At 39.6% G+C, this 27322-nt stretch overlaps 2 protein-coding genes across 2 annotated transcripts in view; both read left to right on the top strand.

Annotated features, from left to right (window-relative positions):
- Window positions 1-27322, top strand: part of LOC140947517 (allene oxide synthase-lipoxygenase protein-like) — a 114394-nt gene that overhangs the window by 47801 nt on the left and 39271 nt on the right. The window lies entirely within an intron of this gene.
- LOC140947521 (allene oxide synthase-lipoxygenase protein-like) lies at window positions 9880-26464 on the top strand. The gene is made up of 12 exons (XM_073396652.1): window positions 9880-10163; window positions 13321-13352; window positions 15673-15752; window positions 17043-17470; window positions 18208-18396; window positions 18930-19411; window positions 19796-20062; window positions 20611-21101; window positions 21386-21640; window positions 22377-22663; window positions 24463-24901; window positions 25238-26464. The coding sequence occupies exons 1-12, from the start codon at window positions 10066-10068 to the stop codon at window positions 25415-25417; spliced, it is 3228 nt and encodes a 1075-aa protein (XP_073252753.1). The 5' UTR covers window positions 9880-10065; the 3' UTR covers window positions 25418-26464.

Raw genomic sequence — 27322 nt, 5'->3', positions numbered from 1 at the left:
AGCTTGGGCTTTGTCATCACCTGTCTCGCGTGGGGTGATTTTCACGTACGCTCTCGTTTTGTTCGCTCGACTATCCCCGAGGAAAAATGGGGGACTACTCGTAGTCTAAGAAATTTCTGCGCCCTAATTTAATAAATGTTTACATGAATAGGGAGGTCGCAGAAAATTTTATGAGACCTCCAACCATCCAACAGGAGCTATTTTCGTGTAGAATTTTGTTGGTGTTAAACCGGCAAAATTTGATGACTTTTCCCGAAAACCTGACATTTGTAAATTTGACGTGGTAAAAAATAAACATTTAAGTGCATTTTTTATAGGAAGAGACTGTCGCTCAGCAATTTCTACGCATTTCCCCCTGTTTTATGCCGAAAACTACAACTTTAGAATATCCCACTTTATTTTAGATCGTCTGTAACGAAGTCTTTGTAATCGTTTTTCAATACAGTTTTTAAAACGGCATCTTTCTAAACGGTATTGGTTTTATTTATTACATGAGCATTTATCACTTAAGGCGTGATTAAATTGATCATTTCTCAGAACGTAAACCATCTATTGTTTTATTACAAGTTAAAAATAAACATTTATGTGCATTTTTTTATGGGAAGAGAAGTCGCTTAACAATTCTACGCATTTTCCCCGGTTTTATGCCGAAAACTGCAAGGTTGTCCCAAAAGCTTTGTCCGCATGTAGAGTTCATATGCAAATGTGGATCAGAGGCCATGCAAACAATTGCGCATAATTAGTGTTGAATTGAACTAACTGTAAACAGATCAAGTGGCCAAAGGTTGAGAGGTGAGTTTTTCTGAATTCGACGCTGTTATTAGGACCCAAGGGAAACTCTGCTTGTTTTGTAAGGAATGTGACTGGAAATTGTGGCCGAAAATGATCACTAAGGCTATCATTTTTGATATTTTGATGCTGGGGCTTGTTGTAATTACTTTTTGATAAATGGATAACTTAAGGACTGTGAAAATTCTGCTCAGCAGAAAAAAGGTCGCGAGGGAGGAGGGAGGAGGGGAAGGGCCTGCAAGGAAGCCATTGTTTTCCTCATCCCGGCTACTAGTTAAAAAGATAACAAAAATAAAGCAACTGTGAATGACTAGCTGTCAATTAAGTCTGGCCGCGATGCACTTATTTATAGATAAGTACATTCATAATCACAACGAAAAGATCTACGCTTGTTTTGTAGATTTCAAAAAAGCTTTTGACTCGGTCTAGCATGACGGGCTCTTGAATAAGCTGCTGCAAATTGATGTTGGTGGTTCTTTTTATAACTTAATTAAAAGCTTATATCACAACTCTTCCTGCTCAATTAAAATTGCCCAAAAACAAACGCGATCATTCCGTTATGCGAGAGGTGTACGGCAAGGCTGTATCTTAAGTCCAATGCTTTTTAATCTTTATATTAACGACCTACCTTTCGCATTTGAAAATACATTATCTGATCCTTTTGTTTTGCCAAACGGTGCAAAACTAAATTCTCTATTATATGCAGACGATTTAATCATTTCATCACGATCCAAAACAGGACTACAAAATTGCCTCGATAAACTATCTTCATTCTGTACTTCATGGATGATGTAAATCATTCCCAAGAAAACAAAAATTATAGTTTTTCAGAAACGTGCGAGGAAAATGCTGATTTTCACTTTCTCATAGATAGTCAAATAATTGATGTTGTACAAGAGTACACTTACTTAGGAACTCAAATGTCCTCATCGGGAAATCTTTCAGTGTCACGTGAACATCAAAAGAAAAGGTCGTGTCCGTTTTCGTAATCGAAACCGAGAGCGAAAAAGAAATCGAAGAGCGAGTTTGACAAAGAATGGGCCGCAAAATTGGCAGAGAGCGATAAGGGCTCATTTTATCAGCAAGAGAGGTGGCTCGAGGAGTTGGATATTCAGAAAAGCGAAAATGCTGCAGTTAATGAGAGTGCAAGCTGCTCCAAAATCCAGCTTGAAGAACCAGAAAAAAGAAAGCCAATTAAGCTCATCGACCCCATCTGCTGATGGAACGTGGAAAACAATAAGCGGTCGAGCTATCGTATCGAGCGAAAAGTTGCTTGAGAAACTGGACGAGTCTGTATCTTGTCGATTTTGCCAGGGAAGAGTCCAAGTCATGGAAAATGTAGCGACTAAGCATGGACTTGGTTCTACCTGGAGAATCCAGTGCGAGAATGAAAGCTGTCCGTCGCACAAGACAAATTCTGTTTTTAATTCTTCCGAGAAGAGAAGAGCGTTTGAAATAAACCGGGCCTCAGTTCTTGGCCTTCGAGCAATCGGTGGTGGACATTCGGCGGCTTCAAAGTTTTTTAGTTTCCTTGGCCTGGCGCCGATCAACAAAAATGCCTAGGCGGATCATACAAAAAAGATCGAAGGAGAGGCAAAACTTTTGCTCGAGAAAGAATTAAACCGTGCTTCTCGTGGTGTAAAAGAGTGGAAGTTTTCCAACGGAGAATTAAACTGTTCACTTGCTTGCCGCGAAAGTTTGTTCCTGTTACATGTTACCTGTCAAAGTCCTATTGTTAGAGAAAATTGATCCCTCTCTGATATCAATCAGAATAAACATTTAGGTGTTATAATCTCATTCCAGGTAGGATGCCGCCAAAAATGTATTTTTGAGCTATTTTGAAAAAATAGCTCATATGTCAGTGGTGTGAGCGTATGTATCTTTGTGGCTTTGTATGTTGGGATGTTTGTTGCAAGAGCCAATAAGGTTGAAGGTACTATGAGTTGATGCTTAGGAACCAATGAGATCTTGGCATCTATTTAAACATGGCATTGGTAAAGGTCGAACAAGGGCACTTTGAGACCGCCATCTTGATCCTTCACAATTTTTTCGTCTTTTATTACGGGTACAGGTGTTTGGAAGCATTACATAAAATATCTTCATGATTCAAACGCTGTGAACAGTGAAGCAGCTGTTTAAGAGTTCATATTTAAGTGTGGATGCTGCTTCGAGGCATTTCTGACCTAATTCGGCTATCGGTACAACGCACGTCAGTATGAGTTCTGTTTCACCTGCTACAACTGGGTAGAGTATAAAAGATCATATATTTTCAAATCTCTTCCAGTGAAGTAATAATTGATATTTAGATATAGACTTTAATTCGAAAGTATGCGCCCTATAAAATGTGGTTTTAGAAGATTAAAAGGCAGCTTATTTTTTTGAAAGCTGTATCGAGTATTGTTAATCCTGTAAATAAGCTTTTAAAATATTATTCTCTCGCTTACAAAGTTCAACCGACCTTTTTCGTTGTATTTAGTAAAGATGCGTAACTTAAGTAGAAACAGTAGCGTTAGGGAATAAAATTGGAAGAAGCTAGTTGACACAATAATTAGATAATGTTATATTGAGTGGAGTAACATGATATAACTAGAAATATATTTCGGCAGTTTGATAATTTTCTTGTAGGTTAATAAATGTTAGGCTATCAACCTTGACGTTGTATGAAACATAATTTAATTGCAGATGTTGTAATAAAGCCGAGGTGATTTCTTAAAATCGTTTGAGAAATTTTGTAGTAAAACAATTTGCCTCTTTTTTACGTACGAATTGTGAAAGGGCCACAGACCAACATCTTCACATGCAAATTGTGTGCATGAGTTATTTTTATAATTCTGTTTACTAGATTACTGTGTGATAACTCGAATTTCCTCACGTACGAACCACGAAAGGAGGCAAAGTCCAACACTTTCACGTGCCCGCTGTTCGACTGTACATCTCATGCAGATTGGCTTTTCACAATAATAATAGTAACTTGGACGTATGAAGACCTGTTTCGTTTAGTAACCAATGCCTTAAAAAAGGCTTTTGTCTTTTAAGAAGCAATAGCTTTTAAGACATGACGAAATAAGTTGTCGGAGTTAAAGACTGTTTCACAAATGTTAATAAATGTTAGGTTATCAACCTTGACGTTGTATGAAACATAATTTAATAGCAGATGTTATAATGAAGCCGAGGTGATTTCTTAAAATCGTTTGAGAAAATTTTGTAGTAAAGAATTTGCCTTTTTTTAACGTACGAATTGTAAAAGGACGAAAGACCAACATCTTCACCCGCAAATTGTGTGCGTGAGTTATTTTTATAATTCTGTTTACTAGATTACTGTGTGATAACTCGAATTTCCTCACGTACGAACCACGAAAGGGGGCAAAGTCCAACACTTTCACGTGCCAGCTGTGTGACTGTACATCTCATGCAGATTGGCTTTTCCAATGATAAATAGTAACTTGGACGTATGAAGACCTATTTGGTTTTGTAGCCAATGCCTTAAAAAAGGCTCTTGTCTTTTGAGAAGCAATAGCTTTTAAAACATGAAGAAATAAGTTGTCGGAGTTAAAGACTGCTTCACTGAGTAGAATCGCACGTGAACACCTCGTGAATTATGATGATGCAACCATCTACCACCATGATAAAAATCCTGGTATTTCGTAACTATTCAGTATTCGGTGAGTCACATTTTGGCTCAAGAAACTCCGAGGAAACCTTAGAGTTTTCCTTTTAATCAACGTTTGGTGAGTAGAAATTTATTTCACTTTATTTGTTGAACTTGCACCAGATGTAACAGGGAAAGACAGAGGAAAGTGAATATATAGCTTTAGGATCGACTCAGCTGAGCGTTTCGCGTTTTGATTTATGTACTGCAATACGCAATTTCGCACAGAACCCAATCTACATTTAGATGAAAGAGGTAGATTCATCACTCTTGGTAAGGTTACACCGAAGCATTAAAGTTACACTGACGCATTCAAAATAGCTCATGCACGTTTAACGTGCCTATGTTCTATTTTATCTCCGAACGCAAATTTTGCGATCGACTGGTACGTTTTGAACTCCAAGTCGGCAGCCTTTCAATCAATTTGGCTAAAATTTGGCCAGAGTGATGCCATATATCTCTTCTACAAAACCGTGTCTGTGAATTTTAATACTCCTTTTCATTTTAAAGCTAGAGCTTTTTTTCCACAGGGAGTGTTGACTAATTGCCTTCCCCAACTTCATTTGCTAATAAAAGAAAAATAAACGCACTTGTCAAAAATCTGAGACACGGTTTTTTAGGGACGGACCATTAGAAAAGTTATGGGGGGGGGGGAGGGGAATTTTCGAGCCGCAGGAATTTTTTTTCGTTATCAAATTCGTTGTATGAATTTTTTTTAGGCCATAGCATGAATATTTTTTAGGGTTAATTGGCTTGCAAGAATTTTTTTTTCATTTAATTTTCCCTTGCGCGAATTTTTTTTTTTGTACTTCGCCCGCGCCCCCCATAAGTTTTCTAATGGTCCGTCCCTTAGTGGAACGTGTTGAGAAGCGAATGCGGTGTTAATTGTTTTCTTCCGTTTATTTCCGGCGGGAGTGGAACATGATTTATAGAGACGTGTACTTTTACACAAAGCGTTCCAATTTCGAAGCACATTTAAGTAAATCGTTTTTGTTAGTTCAAATCCATAATCTGGAATTATTAAGCTCTTAAAAAATATATGGTTTATAGGGGTTTTTATAAAAACAACTAACGCTACAGCGATCCGCGCGCGGACGGTCCTGAAGGGTGGCTGATACCTTAATATTTTCCTCGGCGATTTTCCCCGATTTTCAGTACATAAATCTTTAAAAACAAAAGCAAACAGCAAACGAGCGAGGACACCAGTTTTCCTGGTTTATTCTTTACAAAAGGCAAATAACCAGTCTGTTACCTTAAGCCACCAGCTTTTAGAATAATGCTTACAAAAATTCCTTGAAGAGCGATGCGATATTTTCCGTCTAACAGTTGGCGATTTAGGTTTCTTTCCCAGTGAGCCTCCGCTTGCGTACCCCGTTCAGAGAAGTCATTCCCGGCTAAACTTTCAAATGAAACCAGTTTTAAGATGGACAATATTTTGATTTGCAGTCGTTTGTTGGTAAATCAAAAGGCACCTTGTTAGCGGTCAACAACGTTTTAACTTGCAGAGGTATTCAACTCCGCGATACACTCACATTAGTTCCGTAAATAAAGCAAATCCTGAGAAGATATGAACAACCATATAAATTTTTTGAATTTCCATGGCACATATTAAGGCATTATTTTCCTACCATAAGACCATAAAACAATAAAAAAGACGGCAAAATTGATACTTCTCTCCGCCGACGACGGACCATTCACGAAAACAACCACGCGAGGAATAAGCACTTTCAACTTCCGGCGTTTCGGACAGCCAATCAGATCTTGTGGCTTTGTTCCAATAGCCAAACAGCGTTTCGGCCAAAATCTGGCCGTAACGAGCACAAACGTGAGAGAGTTTGTATCAGGCCCAATTTTAGCGGTAGCCGTTAGAGAGAATGTATGAAAACCGCTAAAATTGGGCCTGATCTCAGGTTATCTTAGTTTTGACCGAATAAACTTTTTCAACATGGCGAACTTCCTCGGAAAGCCTTTGTTATGTGCTATTGTTTTCGTGCGCCAATACAAACTTTCTTTTTTGACGCCTGTCAAATGACTGTCAAATCGTGCGTCCTGCACTTGTTTCCGGCCTCCCAAACAGGAAGAAGCCATATAATAAACATCTTATTAGCCTCGTTTTTTCGGTCCGTACTGTAAATGACGGATCCTCGTTTTTTTCCATCGATTTATGGCCCGCGCGCTTCGCGCTTGGGCCATAAATCGATGGAAAAAAACTTGGTTCGTAATGTACAGTACGGACCGAAAACTCGGCTAACAAGAGGTATATATAGGCATTTAACCCACTTGGAAGCAGATATTTCCTCCAGCCGATTGAGTCACTGGTCATACAAGAGAATGTCCCCATTGTTTGTTTTTATGAAAGTTTAATTAAAGAAAGCTTAAGCGAGAATAGGGAGATCGCAATTGTGATACTCTTACAAATTACAAATTAGGGCTGACCTGAAAGACACGTTGAATTGTGCTGCCATCCTGCATGCAGAATATAATGTGGTCGCGTTGCCAGACTTACCGACCCACCTTCACGAGAGGGAGGGCGATAAGAAACGAAACATTTTATGGGGATGGCCTTACTTTGCTAGAATCTTGAGACAAAGAATAAGGTGTAGAAATCGAATGGCTTGAGAACTAAGTCCTTGAGTCTACTTACTGATCGCAACATGTTTTGGAAGTAGTGAGAAGAGCGCCAAACGAGGTTGTCGCAGCGTTCTGGAGCGAACAAGGTCGCGACCTGTATTGATAAAATTACCATTGCACAAGCTATCATGCCAATAATTATTCCTTTCGTGGCAAAAATATAGTGAATGGATTGTAAGCACATCCTCGACTCTCGAAACATTCGTCTTGCACCGCTATAGAGTTCCGTTTCCCCGGGTCCGTTTCCCGCGAATTTCCCGCTTAACAAAATTTTTGATAATTTATGCAAAATTGAACCTCGTGAAAGTCATAAGTGCATTTATTGACTTAAAAAAATAAACAGACTTCCTCCACAGGGGTTTGAACACGATTTTGATTAAAGTACTTTACGAGCGCTACGGTAGTTGGCCGCAAAAGTGCTAGGATGATAGATACTCAACTGGATGATTGCGTCACTACATAGCAACCAGGCGCTACGCATTTTTTAACTTCCGGAACTCTGAGGCCTGTGATGTCTTGCCGTTGATAACGCGGGTAAAACAGCAGATAACAAGCACACAGGCAGCATGATTTTTCTGATCCTTTCTTTCTTCTGGCCTAGTAGAACCGACAAGCTGTTGGGAAATGATACTTTTCAGAACCAGTCAGTAAAACTCATCTGCTGACAGACCTTTTTGTTCATACGATTCTAGCTGAAATTGATGCCTTCTAACGATGAATTCCCGTAGAGAAATCTCATGACGCTTCACTAACGACATATGTTTAGTTACTCAAATAGCTTGATGTTGATTTCAACCAATTGGAAAAAGGTTTTAAGTCGCAGATTGACATTTAATTAATTCTGACCAATTACTATTTTTACGCTCAGAATCTGAGCAGGAAAGATGGAGAAAACAATGGCGTCCTTGCAGGCGTTCCTTTCCTTTCTCCCTCGCGCGCCCAAATTCCCCCTTTCCCTTTCCCTTTTAGCGCCTGCCACGCAGGCTATACGCATGCAGGAATGCCAATTTGAATTTGACACTAGTCACGCGAACGACTAACGCATTCGTTTGTCAAATAATTAATTTATTGATAGAATCTTGGTGGGTACGCTTGACCTGCCTTGACTGTAATTTCTTTCAGCTTAGAAATTGTTGATCCGGGTAAAAAGTAGTACTAAGAAAAAGACAACACAAACTGACTCAAAATGTCCTCGCCATCATACGATGGTGATCAAGCTCTATTACTTTTAAAGAGTGTTCAATACCCATTTTTCAGATTACTGATCCATATATAAAATCCTAATTAAAAGTAATATAAATAATGATATCATACCCGCATAAGGATATGACACACATAATTAAAATAAACTATGGCATCATCATACCTGAAAAAAATATCACATCATCATGACCAAGAAGGGACATGATATCACTTTCCTATTTATAGATTATGATCTCAACATTTTTTGATGACGTCATCCCAGGGTGTTTTGACATCACTTGCTCCTTACCAACTGAAAATAAACTATGACATCATCCTATCTTAATGAGATGCATGATTAGAAGTCAGGTCGCCTTCAAGCAAATAATAACAATAGCGAAAGGTTTTTCATATTCATGCCCCTCAGTGGAAAGTGTTTCATTTCATCAATCCTCAAGCCTTGATGGTGTGCGTTTCATTAACAATGCAAGCCGCCAGTTCTCTTTGAACAAATAATCTTTCCTCTGATCTTCATTTCAACGATTCGACAAATCTTTAGTCTGTCGCCGCTTCTTCTATGCGTATTTGATGTCAAATCGTTTGAAGTCTTTAAACAATCTAACTCTTCTTTTAGATTACAGCCACACAGTCCCATTGAAGTGACCTCCAAGATCTGAACTTCGATTACACCATTTAGTGGTGTAATGACTGATCTTCACTGTCTTGTCAGTCTATGCACTCCATCATGTGCAAACGATCTCGTGTTTTCTTTGATTCACAGTTGTTTCTCCTAAGGAGAACCCTTATCCCATCGGGAGCCGCTTAACCAATAGGAATCTTCCACACCCTCAGAAAGCGAGTAGAAATGATTTTCATGGGCCTTTTGGGTAGGCGCCCCCTTTTCCCTCGCGTGTCTCCGTCGCGCGCCCCGCTCTTTCTTGCGCCCATTACTTCCAAGCGCCTGGCGTAGGCATGTTTTTATTGAAACTAGTCGCTAAAAAGCCTGCAACTTTGATCAAATACCGTAAAATTCCGAAAATAAGCCCCGGGGCTTATATTTTTCAAAGGCCCTTTTTGAGGGGCTTATTTTTGGAGGGGCTTATATTCGGAGGGGCTTATCTACGGAGGGAAATGTGCGTTTCAAAATCGATTGGGCAAGCCTTATAGTTGGAAGGAAATTTACCGTTTTTGCTTTGTTATACTTTGTATTTGCGGGCAATTTCCAAGTACAAGCCCCCGGGGGAGCTTATATTTGGAGGGGCAATTTAACGGAGGGTTTTTTGCGTTACGAGTTTGGAGGGCTGATATTTGGAGGGGCTTATACATGGAGGGGCTTATTTTCGGAATTTTACGGTACTCAAGTAGTTTAAGGCCAGGGACTAATGCATTTACTTGTGGAAAATGAATTAATGGCTATAACTTTGACATAGAGGTTTGTATTAAAACAAGGTCAGCCTCAGCCTCGCTTCCATCCACAACTATAAAATGGCCTAATGCCAACTTTACTGTTAATAGGCCATTTTACAGTTATGGATGTAAGCAAGGCTGGAGGTGACCTTGTTTTGATATAAACCTTCCTGCTTTATTATGTAAATCAAGTTGTTCTCATGCTAACTAGTATTTTCAAGGACAATTTCCATAAGAAAGCAAAGCAGGTTTGCATCAAAACAAGGTCAACCTGAGCCTCACATTCACTGGAAGGCTAGGGTACTAAGCCCACAACTGTAAAATGGTTTATTATCTGTTGATGCTGCCTTAGCCTCTATCTTTTCCTAGAAAAAACAGACTGTGCTCTTTAAAGACTGGAACCAGCTATGGGTAACCGCAAGTCAAAGAGTGCATCCATTCGCCATCAAACTGTTAAACCTGGCAAGAGCAGTCATGATCAGTACATCAATAACCCACAAGATAGGTATGTGTCTCTCTGTAAAAAATAATTGAGGTTTTGGGCACTTAAGGTGATAACATTACTTTGTTGAAGATGATGATGGCGGTGTTGATGAGATGGTGTTGATGATAATGACGACAATGCTCTGAAATCTTCCCACAATAGATATAGATTTAGCCAGGGCTAAAAGCGAGGCTACCATTAATAAATGTATAATTTAAATCCAACAATAAACTTGTATTCCACAGTTCAGTTGACTTTTGAGGGAAAGGCTAAGTGATTTTAGAGAAAAATGATTTGCAAACAGCCCAAATAGCCTCATACGTACACCCCCAAAGTAGCAATCATCTTCGATCACATTTAAGAGCCATAATGGCTCTTGATCAGCGTAGATTAATTAGGCCTGGAAAAAAATCAGGTCGAATTTTTTGCATTCGATAAGTTTACTTTACAAAATCTTGCCAACAAATCTGGGCGCGTGTAAACCAACTTTTTATACCATTTGAACATCATATCTGAGGTGAAACAGTACTATGGGGGACTGTTTTTATCATACAGACCTAGGGCAGTAACTCGTCAGCAAATAACTTCAAAAAAGTACTTGACCTCAGTGGGTTGACACCTAAGCCCGCGATACGGTCAAGTGATACTGGTCAGCGGATAACTGTTTTGACAGCAGTCAATTGATCACAACATTGATGTCCAATGGATGTTATCAGTTATCATTATCAGTTTTCCAGTGCTCTCGAACTAGCTAGAAAGTATGAGATTGAACATTGATTGCGATCTAGTAAAACAACTGGTCAGCGGACAGCTTCCAAATAAATCACGTCACCTCGATGAGTTGATACGTGAGCCCGCGATATGGTCATGTGATACTGGTCAGTGGCTATCCTGTTTTGACAGCTGTCAATTAACCATTTTTTTAATGTCCAATATACAGGATGTAGACTTACCAAGACACGCCTGAGACACCCCTCGCTCCCTTTTGATAGTCTCGCCTACCCCACCCTTACAATCTGTTTTCGCGTACGTACGTAAATACTTGTATTCTGGGTAGAACGTACATACGTACGTACGCTCGGTCAATCACGTGACAACCAAACGAAAAGAGGTTGACCATATTCCATGAGTATGCGGCTCTGTCCAACGCGCACTTCGCTCGCGTTGAAGCCCCGCTAAAAAATGTCTCGCCCCTTTTAAGGGATTTCGGATTCCAGGTACCGGATTCCATTCTTTGTCAGTGGAACTTCTGGATTCCGAATGCAAATCGCAAGTGGGATTCCGGCATTATTTCAGATTCCAGATTCCAGATTCCAGATTCCGGATTCCACAAGCCCAATTTTCCCAGATTCCGTATGCCACAAGCAAACATTTCCTGGATTCCGAAATCAGGATTTCCTTACATGGGGCGATTGAGCAAAAATGGATAAAAATAAAATAAAGTTTAACTAACGCTTAGCGCTGGACATAAAAAGCCTTCGAGAAATCCTATCTTGCTTGTAATTAATATTATTACGCGACATGACTGAAAATCAGCTTGTCTATGAAACGACCTTGTTCCCAGTGCTTTTCACTTAGAAAATTGGACGGGCGGGATAAGGCCCTGGTAATCAGCTGGTCACGTGTCTCACAGTAACCCGAAAACAATAGTGTGATATTAGCGATGCATAAAATTTGAGAAACTGGAACGTGACATGACGTCTGCCCTTTGCCTTTTGGATCCTATAAACGAGTATATTTTGTAAAGGATTTTCATTTGGACATTTTTTAACAGACCAGGTAGCCGTTGGTTCAAAATAAACGTTAACATTTCCTCTCTCAGTTATTTAGACTAGTAAAAATAAGCTTACCACGGTACCAAACACTATTCCAGACAAGGCCGCTTCTCTTTTGTTTCTTTCTCAGGAAACGGACGTCACAAACAGAATAGCTCTCTATAATATAAGTCAAAGCTATACGGATATTCATGACAAGGCAAAATACGCGAGGGTTCTTGTGCGTGCTTCAGTTAGTGATTGAACACCAGCTAAAACTCTGTTCGCGGCGTAGAAAGACTAGGACCGCAACTGTGGGCGACCAAGAATCTTTCTTTTCAGATAGACAGGGAAATCGATCCATAGTAATTTTTACCAGTGAGAGCAAAGATGTAAGGGCTTTCAAATGTTTCGCACCGGTTTGATAGGTGGCCTAGCTGTAATCCCTGGGTAAGCGTAATCATTTTATCCCATGGACGTGGAGGTCTGTCTTACCACAGCAATATAAAAGATCAGAAGGAAAGCTCAGCCGGTGTGTCCATAATTTATTCACCATTTCTCAGAAATATTTACCATGGACACTTTTTTCTGCCGGCCAAAGCGATCAAGTGCCTTTTTACGCCTCTCCTGTTTGCAAGGCAACGGTTCTTACTAAAGACATCACGGTGGTGATTTTGTTGTTCAAACCAATTCAACGGTAGTAAAATTGACCACTCCAGAAAGTATCATAACATACCATAATGCTCTTTGTTCGTCGCCCCAAAATTTTGCATAAGCATTGTCTTCAGTTTCTCTTGGGAATTAAAATGGCCCCAAGAGGAACTGAAAACAATGCTTATGCTAAATTTTGGGGTGACAAACAAACAGCCTTATGGTATGTTATGGTATTTCCTGGAGTGGTCAATTGGTATCTCAATTAAGGGCCTGTTTACATGGAAGTGGGGGACCCCAGGTAGGTAAGATAACCCGCTTAGGTGGAGTAAAAAAATAACTCCCGGGGTGCACATTTTCAAGCTTATTGAATGGTCGTTAAGCACGTAAACAAGAAAAATGCTGGCAAACCTCGTTTTTTGGCGATTAATACTCTTCTACACTCACGTGCTTCTCTTGCTGCAACCTTCAGTGCTGTGGCTTTCTATTGCTACCTTTAATAATGATGCAAAGCCACCGCCAAAATGAATTTTGCTCGAATTTGATGTATCCCGAATCCGACCCCGGCTAGGCAGGTTACCCCACCTATCGTGTAAACGTGATCCAAGTAAAATGAGAGATTATATGGACAGGCGGGTTACCCCACCTAAGCGGGTTACCTCACCTAAATGGGGTCCCCCACCTCCATGTAAACAGGCCCTTAATATTCATAACACTTGAACTCTTCTATTAATGATTTATTTGCATATTTTCTGGCTACGTCGATTTTACAGACACGTTGACCAGTCCGGATTCAAGATGCCTTGTAAGTATACTCAGTTAGTTTAAGTTTACCTCCCTCTAATTTTAATGACTAATTGGAAGTTAAAGGGGATGCGTCACTACTGTCTAATCCATTTGGTTAATATTGCCCAACATCGCGTCTACACCCGGTTCGCAAACGAACATAACGTCAGTAAGGAATTTACTTGTGAATTTAAATGACAAACTCACAGCTTCTTATCAAACAAACAACTCCTTGAAAGATTATGTCAAACGTTACAAAAATAATTTTGAAAAAGTGTTGGGCTAATAACTTTTTAACATTAATAATTTTGTTTCTTATTGTATGTAGGAACATGACGCATGCTTTTGAATTTGTGATTTTCTAACAGTTTTAAAATTGTAAATTATGCCAGATCATCTTTCTTTAATTAGTTTTATTATTCATTCAAAATTTTTCCCCAATTCTGATTGTTTAAAAGCATACGCATAATTCACCATAACCAGTTACTGATGACCAAATTTGGAAGAATTTTATCTTTAACGAGGAAATGACGTCAAAAATGCAGCCCGCTACAGGTTTTCTACAGGTTAAGCCACCGTTAACCGAGAAGAACTGGGGACAAGGTTGAGTTGTTTTGGTTGTGAAAAAAAAAAAATGGAGGACATTTCACTCGTTTCAAGAGTAAGAACTACATCTGAAATTAGGCGAAATAGTAGCTAAAAACATGGCAAAAACAGCAAGAAGACAACTCGGAGGGCGACATCTGCTATTTGGAGAATATTTGCAGAGCTGGACAAACCTAAACGTACACTATCGAAGATGAGCTTAACATCGATGCAGGTAAGCATGTTTTAGCTATGTTTTTAAACTAGGAATTATTCTGAATGAATAATAAAGCAATCAATGAATTCGACTTTCGTAGGATATGAATAATTAAGCAGATATCGGAGGGTGTTATCCACTTCGATCTTCGGCCTCGGTGGATAACACCCTCTTCGATCTGCTTAATTATTCATATCCTACGAAAGCCGAATTCATTAATTGCTAAGTAAATTATTACAGTTGCAAATTATTGCATTTTCGCAATTCAGCCCTTTGGCTGCAAGTTTTTAAGGTGAATAAACTATCTATCTAGTTATCTATCTACCTATCTGTCTGTCTGTCTATCTATCTATCTATCTATCTATCTATCTATCCATCCATCCATCCATCCATCCATCCATCCATCCATCCATCCATCCATCCATCCATCCATCCATCCACCCACCCACCCACCCATCCATCCATCCATCCATCCATCCATCCATCCATCCATCCATCCATCCATCCATCCATCCATCCATCCATCCATCCATCCATCTCTCTGTCTGTCTGTCTGTCTGTCTGTCTGTCCGTCTGTCTATCTATCTATCTATATATCTGCCTATCTATCAATCGATCGATCGATCGACCGATCGGTCTGTCTGTCTGTCTGTCTGTCTGTCTGTCTATCTATCCATCTATCTATCTATCTATCTATCTATCTATCTATCTATCTATCGATCGCTCATTCCGGTTTTTTCCGGGTTCCGGATCTTAAGCAAACCCTTTAAAATTGTTAGGCTGACAAGTTTTAGTTCCAAAAACAGCAACTACAATCCGTTTTTGTCTTCATTTGTTCATCCTTGCCTTCTTTTGTTTTTGCTGTGTTATTTATACTTTCAGTTTGATGCTTTGAGCGATTATTTTAATTTATGTTTTGACTCATCTTGGTAGCAGCTCTCTTGACTACTGTTTGAAGTTTGATTAATTTCATGACACAGATCATTTAAGCCTTAAGAAAACGTCTCTTAGTTCCATTAGATACTTTTTTCAAAATTTTATTTATTTGCTTCTTACACACATTACATAAACATAGATAGTTAAATACAGACGAACACCAAACAGAACTAATTAGCAAATTAAATTGATGGTAAGGTTGCTAGACTGGATACTGGGAAAAATAAATTTATATATGGATTTTTGAAGGATTTTAGGACGGATATACCTCAGAAAATTTCGTGACCCGTAAATATCTGACTGGCGAAAATTGCACACTGATACTAAGCAACTTGTGCAAGACTTGCCTAGTCCCTAGGTCGCATTATTCCGCGCGGCTAACGCGTTTGGGGTCACGTGGTCACCGAAGTGAATTGACCGAGACAGACTGGGAAAACTCCGTACAGGGACCAAGCAAGTGCGGGACATAACGGCGAACACATAATACTCGGTTGCTAAACTTTGCAAAAGGGAGTATTATGTGCATGGGGGCAGGTTGTTGAGGCTTCACATACGCTGCATTATATACATGTATTAAAGACTAAATATGCCTCTTTCTCAGGGAGAAACATAGGGTATGAAGTTTACAAAGGTATTATGGGAGAAGAGCTGTTCAAACAGAAGATTGAAGAGTTTGAAAAGGTACAGTATTTAGAAGGGAATCTAAGACTGTCTTGGATTCTGGATTCCACGCCATGGATTCCGGTTTCCAGGTACTGGGTTCTGGATTCTTTGTTCAAAATTTGCTGGATTTCGGATTCTGCAAGCAAATTTCCACTTACATAGGGCAAAAGAACCGTGGAGTAATTTCAGTAGGAATGTAAAGCCATATATTAAGGCCTGGAAAGTTGTAATTGATTACTGTAAAGCCGAAAAAAAAAAATCAAAAAGTTAATGTTGCTACCGAAATTTCCGCATATTTTGATATAAAAGTCAATTTAAAGCTTTATTTTCTGTTTTTAACTATAATTACTAACATTGGCTCAGAAAAATAGCTTGAAGTAAGCTTTAAAGAGATGCTTGCTGTTATGGGGAAAATTTTAAGGGTACTAATTAATTATCCATAAGGCAACAATTGCCTTTTAAGGTCTGCGAAACGTTGTTATGTGTTCATAAGTTGAATTAATCATTTACAAGAGAAGGTTATCCTCTCTTAACTCTCTGAAGAAATTCGCATAAATTTAATTTTTCAAATTCTGAAATCGTTAATTCTTTCGAGCTTGCTATTTGCTCTAAACTTGTTTAAAAATTGCTCAGAAAAGCGAAAAATTGCTCGAGGTTGCTAGAACCTCAGAAAGTTGCATCAAAAGTCAAAAGCTGCCCAAAAATTGCCTAGCACAATCGAGACAGCCCTACATATATTTGTTCGCCACAAAGAATAAATTCAAAAAAAGACCTTGTTCATGTAGGTCCCCCACCCCTCATTTTGGAATAGAAGCAATTATTTAATGGATAGTGAATTGTAAATTTTCCTGGCATATATACACCTAATTGCGGTAAAGTTGTCCTAAAAATTGAAAAAGGAAAAAGTTAAATAGGAATTAATGAGGGTAATAATGAATTCATACATCCTCGGAGACCCAGGGGCAGATAGTGGGGACGAGGGAAAGTCTAAACGGGTGGAAAAATGTGGCCCGAAGAAAAGTAAAGAACGGCGAGCGAGAAGAGCTCCTGGGGACAATGTCTTACCAGACCAGTTCCAAACGCTCGCCGCCGTTCTGGCTTTTGATTGGTGCCAGAAAACTTGTGTTTTTCTGGCACCAATCAATCTTAAAAAAAAAAACATTCTTTTCAAGCTTCAAATGATCTGCATACGGAAAAAGAGTATGACATGAGTCCCTGAATTATTTGATAATTGAGGGTAAGGTCAGTGGAGGACAAAATGTTATCTTTTTTCTCTAATAATTTGGTTTCTGCTTGCCCTGATTTTAGCCTCTTCCACCACCTGGACTTTTCGATGCAGCAAGAATCGCCTATGATACAAACAAACTTAAGCTGCTGTTTGGCGCAAAAGCCATGATCAAAGGACAAAGGGGCACTCATCCTGTTGGTGTCGGAAGCGAGGGCATCGCCACAATTGTCTCCAATCCCAAGTTTCCAGCTTGTGAGTTCTTTACACCAGGACGTTCGTACCCAGTTTGCATCCGTCACTCCACTATCCAGTCAGTTGATGACGTGATGCTCGATTTCTGCGGTGCGGCGCTGAGGTTTGTCGGAAGTGAGGATGAAGAAAGCCCATGTGATCTTGTCATGGGAACTGGACCGACTACTCCCCTGTGGAGCTCTAAAGCGATCTTTGACGCTGTAAGAGCTAAAATTTCAGGAGATTTAAAATCGTATCATCTGCTCAGCCCTGACAAGTAAGTAAATGGCCAAAGTGAAAAACAGCATAATATTTAAATTCCCGTTTGAGTGGTGCTTCATTTAAAACAAACTTTTGTAATATCTTTTGTTTTTTGCACGACTTGTGCGTACAATGCATCAGCTCCTCGTAAAGCTGCACGTGCAGTTCGTGCAAAAAAAAAAAAACAGACAAACAAACAAACAAAAAACACTAACAACAACAAAAAGGTAAAGCAAAAGCGAGGTTTACATGAAGTACCACCTAAACTGCAGTTTAAAGAAAATTACTGAAAATCCTCTATTAAGTCCCGATCAAGTTTAATTTTTCATATTTCACTCCACAGGTTAGGCTTTTTTTCGTAGAAAAGGGAAACCTATTTTTTGGGATTCTAAAATGTGATGGAACGGAGGAATCAGAAAATTTCTCACTTTCGTCAAACGTTAAATCATCCAATAAAAACCTTTTTAATTTCGAAAAGGTTAAAGTTGCCCTTGAGGATGACACAACAGATACAAATCTTATGCCGCTTAAAATGCAAAAAAAGTGTTTTCAATGTATTTAGGAGGAGACTGTAGTTGTGTGTTCCTCTCTACAACTTCAATCATCTAACGTTTTTAGAGCCCATATATTTAATTATATTTTTATATTGTTTACTATTCCGCCATTCAGTTGGATTAATATTGTTAAGCTTCTCACATTCTCATCAAAAGGCATTAAGAAATAACACTACTTGTTTTTGTTATCCGATTGTAGCCTCGCTGCCAACATCGGTGGTCTGCGCCTAAAACCTGATTCGTTTTACGATCAGAGGTATTATACTGAGGTCATACTAAATTTCAAAGCCTTTGATGGCATTAAACGTTACGTGAGATTTCGAATGATTCCAGCCGACGGATCACCGGAGACGGGTTTATTGTCTGAAGAAGTCCAATGGCATCCTTGGTAAGTTAAGGACATCACCACACTAGCTTTAATCAGATTGTAAGATGTATCATTTAATTCTGAAGATCGGATAATCCCTTTTTAGCCTTTTTACTGGTTTACTTCACATCGAATATCGACCATTTACCTTATTTGGAACTCGGGGAGGCAACAGCGACAGCAGCAAACTGGAACCGAACGATATCCTGAATCCCATACACATCACTGAGGACGTTTTGCGAAAATAAACGAATCGAGAGAAAGCAGCCTTGTTTGCTACTCACACCACCTCTTATCCAACGCGGGTTAAAGGAGTTATCGCCAATTAACATTTTGCAGATATTTTTTTTCCTGGGGCAAGCATTATCTTTTAAAACTATTAGGTCTCACAGAGGTGATAATAGCCCACCTTGTCTGTCCCGCCTGATTCTTCAGTTCAACTAAACATGGCATTACTCCACTGTGATGTGCACCCGAAAACCAGTATACGAACCAAGGCTACTTTAGAATTGTGCGAAAGCAGGCGTATACTTTAACTTTTTTTTCAAAAACAGGGACTTCAACCAAAGGTTTCCAAATGAGACCCTACCTCCAGACTATCTCAAGCGAGAGTATAAAGAGCGCATCGGTAAGGGTACTCTTGAGTACAAGCTTCAACTTCAACTCCACGAAGCTAAGCCCGAAGACTCGCATCTTATACTTCAGATTGGGAGGGAATGGGATGAAAGTACACATCCGTGGCTGGATCTGGCTGACATCAAAATGACGTCACTGTTGTCTCCAAAGGCAATAGAGCGTCTGAAATTCACATTGTGCAACCTTCCGCCTTCCATTGATTTATTACCGGCCCAGTCTGTTGACGATCCCAGTGTTGTTCTTCATATTCGAAATGCGGTGTACGCTTGGTCTCAGAAGCTGCGCTCCATGAGATCAAATAAAGTCATCCCAGATAACGTGGCCTCTTATCTAATCAGGGTTGAAACTGGAAGCCACTCAGGGGCGGGAACAGATGCCACTATATCCATCTCCCTGACAGGTAGGATAACTGTTTAACTTTATTTGGGCCAAACATTATTTTGTGTGTTCCTTGCTACACGTGAACCCTGATGGCCATGGAAAAGCATGTATAATATGTTGTCTATTTATTTTGGGGGAGTAGTTCGAACAGAACCAGTCTCCAAGAAAATATTTGCAAAAAACGTTTGACCGGGTAAAGCCTGAATGCAACATTTCGATGGCCATGTAATCCAGAGGTTCTAGATAAATTTTACACTTTGCCAACTAAGCCGCTGGGAATTTTTAACTTATTTATATCTTTTGGCTAAAGGAGAGCTTTAAATTTAAAGCAGGTTATAAGAAGTTGTCTTGTTTCTATAGTCATTTGAGAACAATTGTTTTTATAAAAATTTTCGACATGTAGGAACCGGAGGGAAGACAGATATGATTAAGTTAGACAACTGGGGCAATGACTTTGAAAGAGGAGATGTTGATGAGTACTCGATGGAGGCCATGGATGTAGGCGAGGTACTCATGGTCCATCTTCACAATGATGGCGGTGGCTGGTGGTACAAGAATCCTGATTGGTTTGTAAACAGGATCTCAGTCATAAGTTCTACTCAGGAAGACCCCTTCGAGTTTCCTTGCTATCGCTGGGTATTGTCGGATTTAGTTGTATTTGAAGGAAAAGGCGAGTATAAAGAAATCGTTGATTTTAGCATAATATAGGAAAGCTGTATAAGGTGATGCGCAACTAGAACAATGCGTTATTAGCCCTTTGCTCCATTTGCAAATTTCTGGCAATCACTACATAACGCTTGGGAATTGACCTGGCTATGGTTTTGATGCCAAAATAAGACGGAGTGGCATCGCGCTTAGCTGCTATGCCATATGGAAACTGGGTTATGCCTAAACCCTTTGGGAAGGTGACTGTGGGTAGCTGATACCCAACATGACCCAAAGGACAGTAAACTCAAAAGAAACAGCCATTAAAATAAAAGAGAAATAGGCAGTGATAAACTCAAATAATGGGTAAAACTGGTCACCAAATATATTTCGGAGTATAGGTTTTTTAAATGACTTTTTTAATAGAAAAAAGCGTTATGGCTTAACACTAAGAAAACAAACAAAAAAAAAAAACCTCTCTAACGCCGACCCTCAAGGCCATTCAAAGTAACTGGCTCTTTTATATTTGTGTCATTAAGACCATTAACATGAACTCTCTTTTAAACTCTTTAGCTATTCTTTCTTTCGAAGATCAACAAGAATGTCTCAAAACTCAACGAAACATTGAACTGCAGCAACGCCAGGAAAGTTACAAATGGGGAACCTTTCCAGGCTTCGAAGACCTTCCTGGACATCTGCAAGCCACCAAGCACTCTGATATCCCAAGAGATTCACAATTCTCACACGAGGCCAAAAGCTCAATTGCTGACGATAAAAAGAAGGCGGTGATAGATTTTGGTCTTTCTAACCTAGCTACTCTCCTCGAGACCTGGGATAATTTCGATGACTTTCAAAAGATCCTCAGCAGGCCCTACGTAGGAGTGCCAAAAGTTGTGGAAGGTGACCGTTGGATGGCGGACAGTGTCTACGGATCGATGTTCTTGAACGGTTGCAGCCCGAACGCTCTCGAGCGCTGCGAGAAATTGCCAAGTAATTTTCCAGTTACAGATGCGTTAGTGAAAAGTGCACTGGAACGTGGGCTCACATTGGAGCAGGAAATGAAGGTACAAAATTGGAACACCCCGTGAGGAGAACACTAATTTTTCAATAAGAAACAGTTCTTTTTTTGATTTGGGCAGTTACTCGTGAAGAAAAGTTACGAGTCATTCCGCTTTATTCGCCTCATAATTATATATATAACTTGGCAGGGTTCTTACCCAGGCTACTGAATAAAAAAAAGTTACTTTTTCTCGGTATGTACTATTAAGAAAAGTGGGGTTTAAAAAACCTTTTCGTGACCACAATTATTAGAGAAATTTCTCAATACTATGCCATCTTCCGATACTAGGAGGGCCACGTATACATTGTGGACTACAAAGAGCTGGAAGACGTAACCGAATCCTGGGAAGAAGGGGAGACAAGCTACACCGCTCATCCCCTAGGGCTCTTCTACGTTAACAGCTCTGGAGACCTGGTGCCTATTGCCATACAGTTGTTTCAGCAACCCAGTGATACCAACCCAATATGGACCCATGGCGATTCACAATATGATTGGCTGTTGGCGAAGATGTGGCTTCGATACGCTGACTTAAGAATGCAACAGGTAAGCAGCTTTCTAAAATAATCGAGGTCCCAATGTTACAGCTATTTAGTTTGGGAAATGTCTAAGCGTTTCCTGTTTAAATCACCGAGTGGTCAGCGCGTCAGAATCGCAATCTGACAGTCCCAGTTTCTGGCTACTTAATGAATTTTTTCTCGGTTGTCTCGAGTTCAAATCCCTGACCACGCTTGTAAATAGACAAATGGTTGCCTCCTTCCAGTTGTGGTTTTTAACCCTGTTACGTTATTTCAGTGGTGTGTTTGTAAACTGGCTGGATAAGATAAGTGACTTCCACTCTAACCAAACCTTCAACTCAACTTAACCTCTATTACAACAGCCTAGACACAGAGGAAAATACAATTTTTTTTAATGAGAAGATCTTATGCTAATAACAATTGGCCTTTTTTTGGAATTCAGACCTAGTTTGCACATATTTAGTTCGGATGCTATATTAAAAATTGTAAAAAACAGAAAAAGTTATTTTGGTTTATTATCATTTTCACGAATGGCGTCTTTACTTTCTGGGCCGGGAAAAGGGATGGCCGAATCAGTTATTTTATTAAGCAGCTACCAAAAAAATCTTACGGCGTTTGCGTTGTTACCAAGATTATTATCACAAATGGACGCCATCTTGGATTAGAATGTTATGGCTTTTATAATTCCAGAATTGCCACGTATACGCAAGAAAAAAATTATAATTTGCATATTATTTTTATATATTTTTTTATTTTTCCTAAAGGTCAACGCTCATATACTCAAGACTCATTTCGTCATGGAACCGTTTGCCGTGGCCGCTTGGCGCCATTTTCCCTCAGTTCATCCTGTCTTTAAAATTCTCTTCCCTCATCTTCGATCTGTGATGGCCATTAACAATTTCGTCAGACATGACTTTGTTACCAGGCCAGGCATGCTACAGCTTTTGAAGAAGAGCTACAAGAAATTCAAGTTTAGCATGCTTTCACTACCAGAAGTGATTTCCAAGAATGGCGTGGAAGATGCTACGAAATTGCCCAAGTATTTTTACAGGTAAATACAGCTCAGAAATACCCTAATTTCAGAAATACCCTAAAACAAAGATTTAGATAAAGAGCGGCCGGGGATAAGCAACTCGTGCACCGACACTGAATCCATCGAAGCAGCCCAAGAAGGTGGCGCCTACATAACAATAAAGGAATACCAGGGTCTCATACGAAGGCTTACAGCTATTGAAGATAATACTAAAAGCCGCGAAGAACGAATTCTTAACCTGGAAGCTAGAATAGATGAAGTCCAAATACAAGCCTTAAAGAAAAAACTCCGTGAAGTCAAAAAGACAGTGGACAAGACCAGAGATTCCCTTGAGTCCACCAAAAGTGAACATTATGACCTTGTAGAACGCGTCGCGAACTGCGTAAACGAGTGGTCCACTTAACCTGTTGGGTGTCAACGAGCTCAGAGGCGAAGATTGATTCTAGCTGGTACGCGACGTCTCAACTTTAAAATTTAAGCCTACCAGTGGGAGAAGTCTCGAATGTGAAGCTTTGCGGCGCACCCCGTCTTGACAAGCCAAACAGAAGCAGAGCCCGACCGCTCTTCGCTCGCTTTACGTCGTGCTCACAGAGATCACGTTCGGAGGGTTTGCTAGAGGCTGAAAAACTCGTATATTTCAATGGGTGAAGACCTACCGAAGCACATGCAAAGAAGCTGGAAAAAAGTCCCTGTCTCTGTAATGAAGAAGGTAAAACAGGTTAACGCCAAGCCACACAGCAGCCGCCGTAGGGGATAAGTTAGTCGTCAATGGGAAAATTTCTTTTCATCGCGAAAAATATAACTCCCTGTTAAATCTTCGGAAACGCCCCGGTGGATTCTCGCAAATGGTACAACCGAACATCAAGAATTACTGCCAAGTAAGGAAGAATCCTTTGATGTTATGGTCCAATCTCAAGAACTGCTTAGTCAAAGCGAATAAGTGACCCTTTTTCTGTTAGTCCAATTCATTCATACAACTTTAAAATCCTTTTAAATCAAGCTCAAATTTCACGTTTCCATTTGAGGGCCTTTGCCCTGCTTGTCGTCACAAGCAGCAGAAAGAACGTGGATCCACACGGGCGGTTACGGGCGGCTCGGGGGCGAATGTGTTAATCCAAAAACCTATAAATCGTCTTTTGCCGATTTTTTCACCGGATTTTGCATCAAATAGCCAGATTCGACGGTTTTTTTTATGCTGAGAAAGAGATTTTTCTTAAAATGCTCGGTACCTTGCTTAAAACTAAATTTAATAGGCTTTTTTTAACAGAATGGTTTCAAATACTCAAAAGAATTCACAACTTTTTTTGAAGAAATTTTTCTCGCAAGGTTTTATTTGTCGGCAAGAAAACGCGACGGCCGTTCTGGACGGTATCCTGGACTTTGACAGTTTTCTCATTACTGCGGCCTTATTAACACACTTGATATTCTCTGTGGGCAGAGGGGAGAAAAGTAGTAAGTCCAATCAGAATCGTAAACGAAGTTCGCTCGAAAGTTCGTTTCGCTCCGAGTTGCTTTTTCGCGATCACAGTCGTTCCACCAGACAATTTGCACTAGTGAAACCGGAGCGTTTTTATCTTACGAAAGTTTTTAAAGAAAAAGTTGTAGAGAGCTTGCAAAACAAAACTATAAATAAACTGCGTAAATACCTTACGCGCGCACTTTCTGCACATGAAGTATTCTGCACATGTCACAGAACACAAGTGCCTTCAGGTTGTCTTTTTGGCGAACTCAATATTACACTGTACTAATATCGTCTCCATCAAAATGTGGAGCATTCATGTGCCTAACAACAAGCAAGTATTATTTCTTATCAACAGAGATGATGCTCTTCGCCTCTGGAAAGCGGTATCAACATTCATGAAAGAAGTGATCTCCACGTACTACGGGTCAGATGGCGAAGTTGCCAAAGACACGGAGCTGCAAGCCTGGTTGAGAGATTTACAGGAAAATGGCTTTCCTGTTGGGGAAGGTGGAAATGATCACGAGCTTCCAAAGAGCCTTGCAACCGTCGACCAGCTCATTCACGTACTTACCTGCATAGCATTCACGTGCTCATGCCAGCATGCCGCAGTGAACTTTGGACTCATGGATGTTGCAGGTTTTATCCCCAACACTCCTCATCTGATGCGTCGCCCTCCTCCAACCAAGAAAAACGAAGCTTCTCTGAAGTCCATCATGGAGACGCTTCCAAACAAGTCTCAGGCTGCCCATCAAATTGCTTTCTTGTATGTGACAACTAAATTTGCCGAGGACGAGGTGAGCATATGTGTCAACTGGATTTCCATGAGATGGCTCATCAGAAAGTAATTTCCAACTTATGACACTTGCTTTTAAACAAAAGAGAAACAAAGACAAAAAACGCCGTGTATTGAAATAAACCTATCGTAAACCTATCCATCCCTCCTTTTAAATCTGCTCTGCGCTGCATAATTTTAGTTCTTTGTCCGTGTATTTGGCCAGATTAATTGTAACTTTATTAACAATAAAAATTTTTTACACCGACTAACGATTGCAAATCCATGCAGCAAAAAAATGACACCATCGCAAAAAAAGTTGATTTTTTTTTCAATATTCTTTTTTTTTTTCTTTTAGCGTTTCCTTGGTGATGCCACGTACAGTCTTTTAACAGGCGATAAAGCAGAGGAAGCAATTTGTCGCTTCCAGGCTTCTCTTCAGGAAATATCTGATGCGATCAAGGCTCGAAACGAATCCTTGGAGTTGCCTTATATAAATCTGTTACCTGAGCGAATTCCGGACAGTATTGCTATCTAAAAAAAGGAAAGCCTTGGTGGTCTCATTTTTTTTATAAAGAACGGCTGAAATTAACGCAATTTCGCGATAGAATGCTGTGTCTCGCCTTAAGTGAAAAGACTAATAATTTCAGACGATAAAAAACTAGAAGGCTAAGAGAATAGTTTCAGCTTTAGGTGGCTGAACACAGTTTTGGCAGTTTGTCAAATCATGGCAAGAAAATGGTTGCAGCTCACAAGCTGAAACTTGGCAAGTGAAAAATATACTGATGAAAACTTTTGATTGACAGGTAAAATTCGACGTTTTCGTAGTTTCCATTGCAACATGAACAACTGAATACAACCTTAAAATTTTGCTTTTGCTCAGTTTACACCAAATTTGCTCATAAGATTTTTCCATAAACTTGCACACAACTTACCATAATTAATCATTACCATTTGAAACTAATTTGACCAAATTCTAGCAGCTGGTTTTTTAGATAATCAATAATAGAATTGTACTGTATTTATGAAATGTGTCACGAAATTCATCTGTTCAATTTCCATTTTTAAAGTTCTCATTATTTAAAATACTACATAAGTAAAAATTCTGCCACATATCACAAAATTTTAATAAGTAGATTTTGATCGAGATATCGTCTTTTATGTACCATTGCTTTTTCGCCGCCATGTTTGTTTGCCTAATTTAAAACACGCGCCGTCAAGCGAGTTACCGCTCCGCAAAACTGTGTTCAGCCACCTTAAATGATGTTCTTTACCACTGAATAATCAGGCAGATTAAGGAAAATCTGACAAAAGTTAATCCTTTATGAGTATTAAGCACTAATGATTGTTTGATAAATGGTCATGTGAAGATAAAATACAGCCTATCGGTATAAAACAATTTGCATTTTTGATGACCACTTTACGCATTGTGGGATGGATGGCTTTCTTGCATCGTGCCGAGGCCGAAGAACCATTTAAACACAGGCTCAGCGTGTGGTTAACGTTCGGTACAGTATATAGTTACTTTGTAATTTTTCTTTACCAAACCTGTTGATATGGGCCATTAAATAACTAATCGAATTGATATACATGGTGAAATCAAATGAGAAATTATGGCGCCCCAAGTGATGACGTCGTCAAACTATTTACAGCGGTCTTACCCAAGCGAGTATAAGAGGGATCGCACAAATACATTTATGACGATTTCGATAGAAGTTTAAAGTACTTCCTGTTTGGCGTCTAATATCCTTTTCATCGTTAGCTTATGTACACTCCACCTCCCTGCTGGTAGCCTTCCCGCCCTATTTCATACACTAATTGTTCTACATTTTATCTGAAAGTGGCCGCCAGACTTCCATGCCTCAATTGGAGTGCGGGTAAGATCGATGTAAATAGGATACTATTAATAGCTTTTGCCGAGACGCGACGTTTTAATGGGGTCCCCTTTAGGTAAAACTTAACTCGATTTTCGGCTACCATATTAGGCGGAGGAAACATTTGTGAAGTGGCTTCGGAAACTTTCTAAACACTTTACAAGGACGATCACGTTTCAGGAAAAGGGTCAACGCTTGAAAGGGTCAACGCTTCTCTTTCACTCAGATCAGAGAGACTAAACGTTTCTCATTCTTTATAGCTGCCATTTAGAAATAATTGTCGAAATTACCATTGAATTCTTATAGTTTCACGTTTCCCGTTTTAGCAGCATCTACTGGAAAATGTCAGCTTTCAGAAATAATTTTTACAGGCAAATATATACTAAGGTCTATTGTGTTACCGCTGACTGCTCGTTCCCAATATCTGGTTCCCATTTCCACTTCTTCGTTTTTGAAAAAAATTCCACTTTTGCCGAATGATTCATTGTTTTTAAATAGTTGTTTATCATATTACACCCAGGAAGTCGGTGGAGCTAATTGTTGAATTTGCGGAAGTTCGAACAAGATTC

Source organism: Porites lutea, chromosome 9 (assembly GCF_958299795.1).
Source record: "Porites lutea chromosome 9, jaPorLute2.1, whole genome shotgun sequence".
Lineage (NCBI taxonomy): Eukaryota > Metazoa > Cnidaria > Anthozoa > Scleractinia > Poritidae > Porites > Porites lutea.
This window is presented reverse-complemented; position numbering and strand designations above follow the sequence as displayed.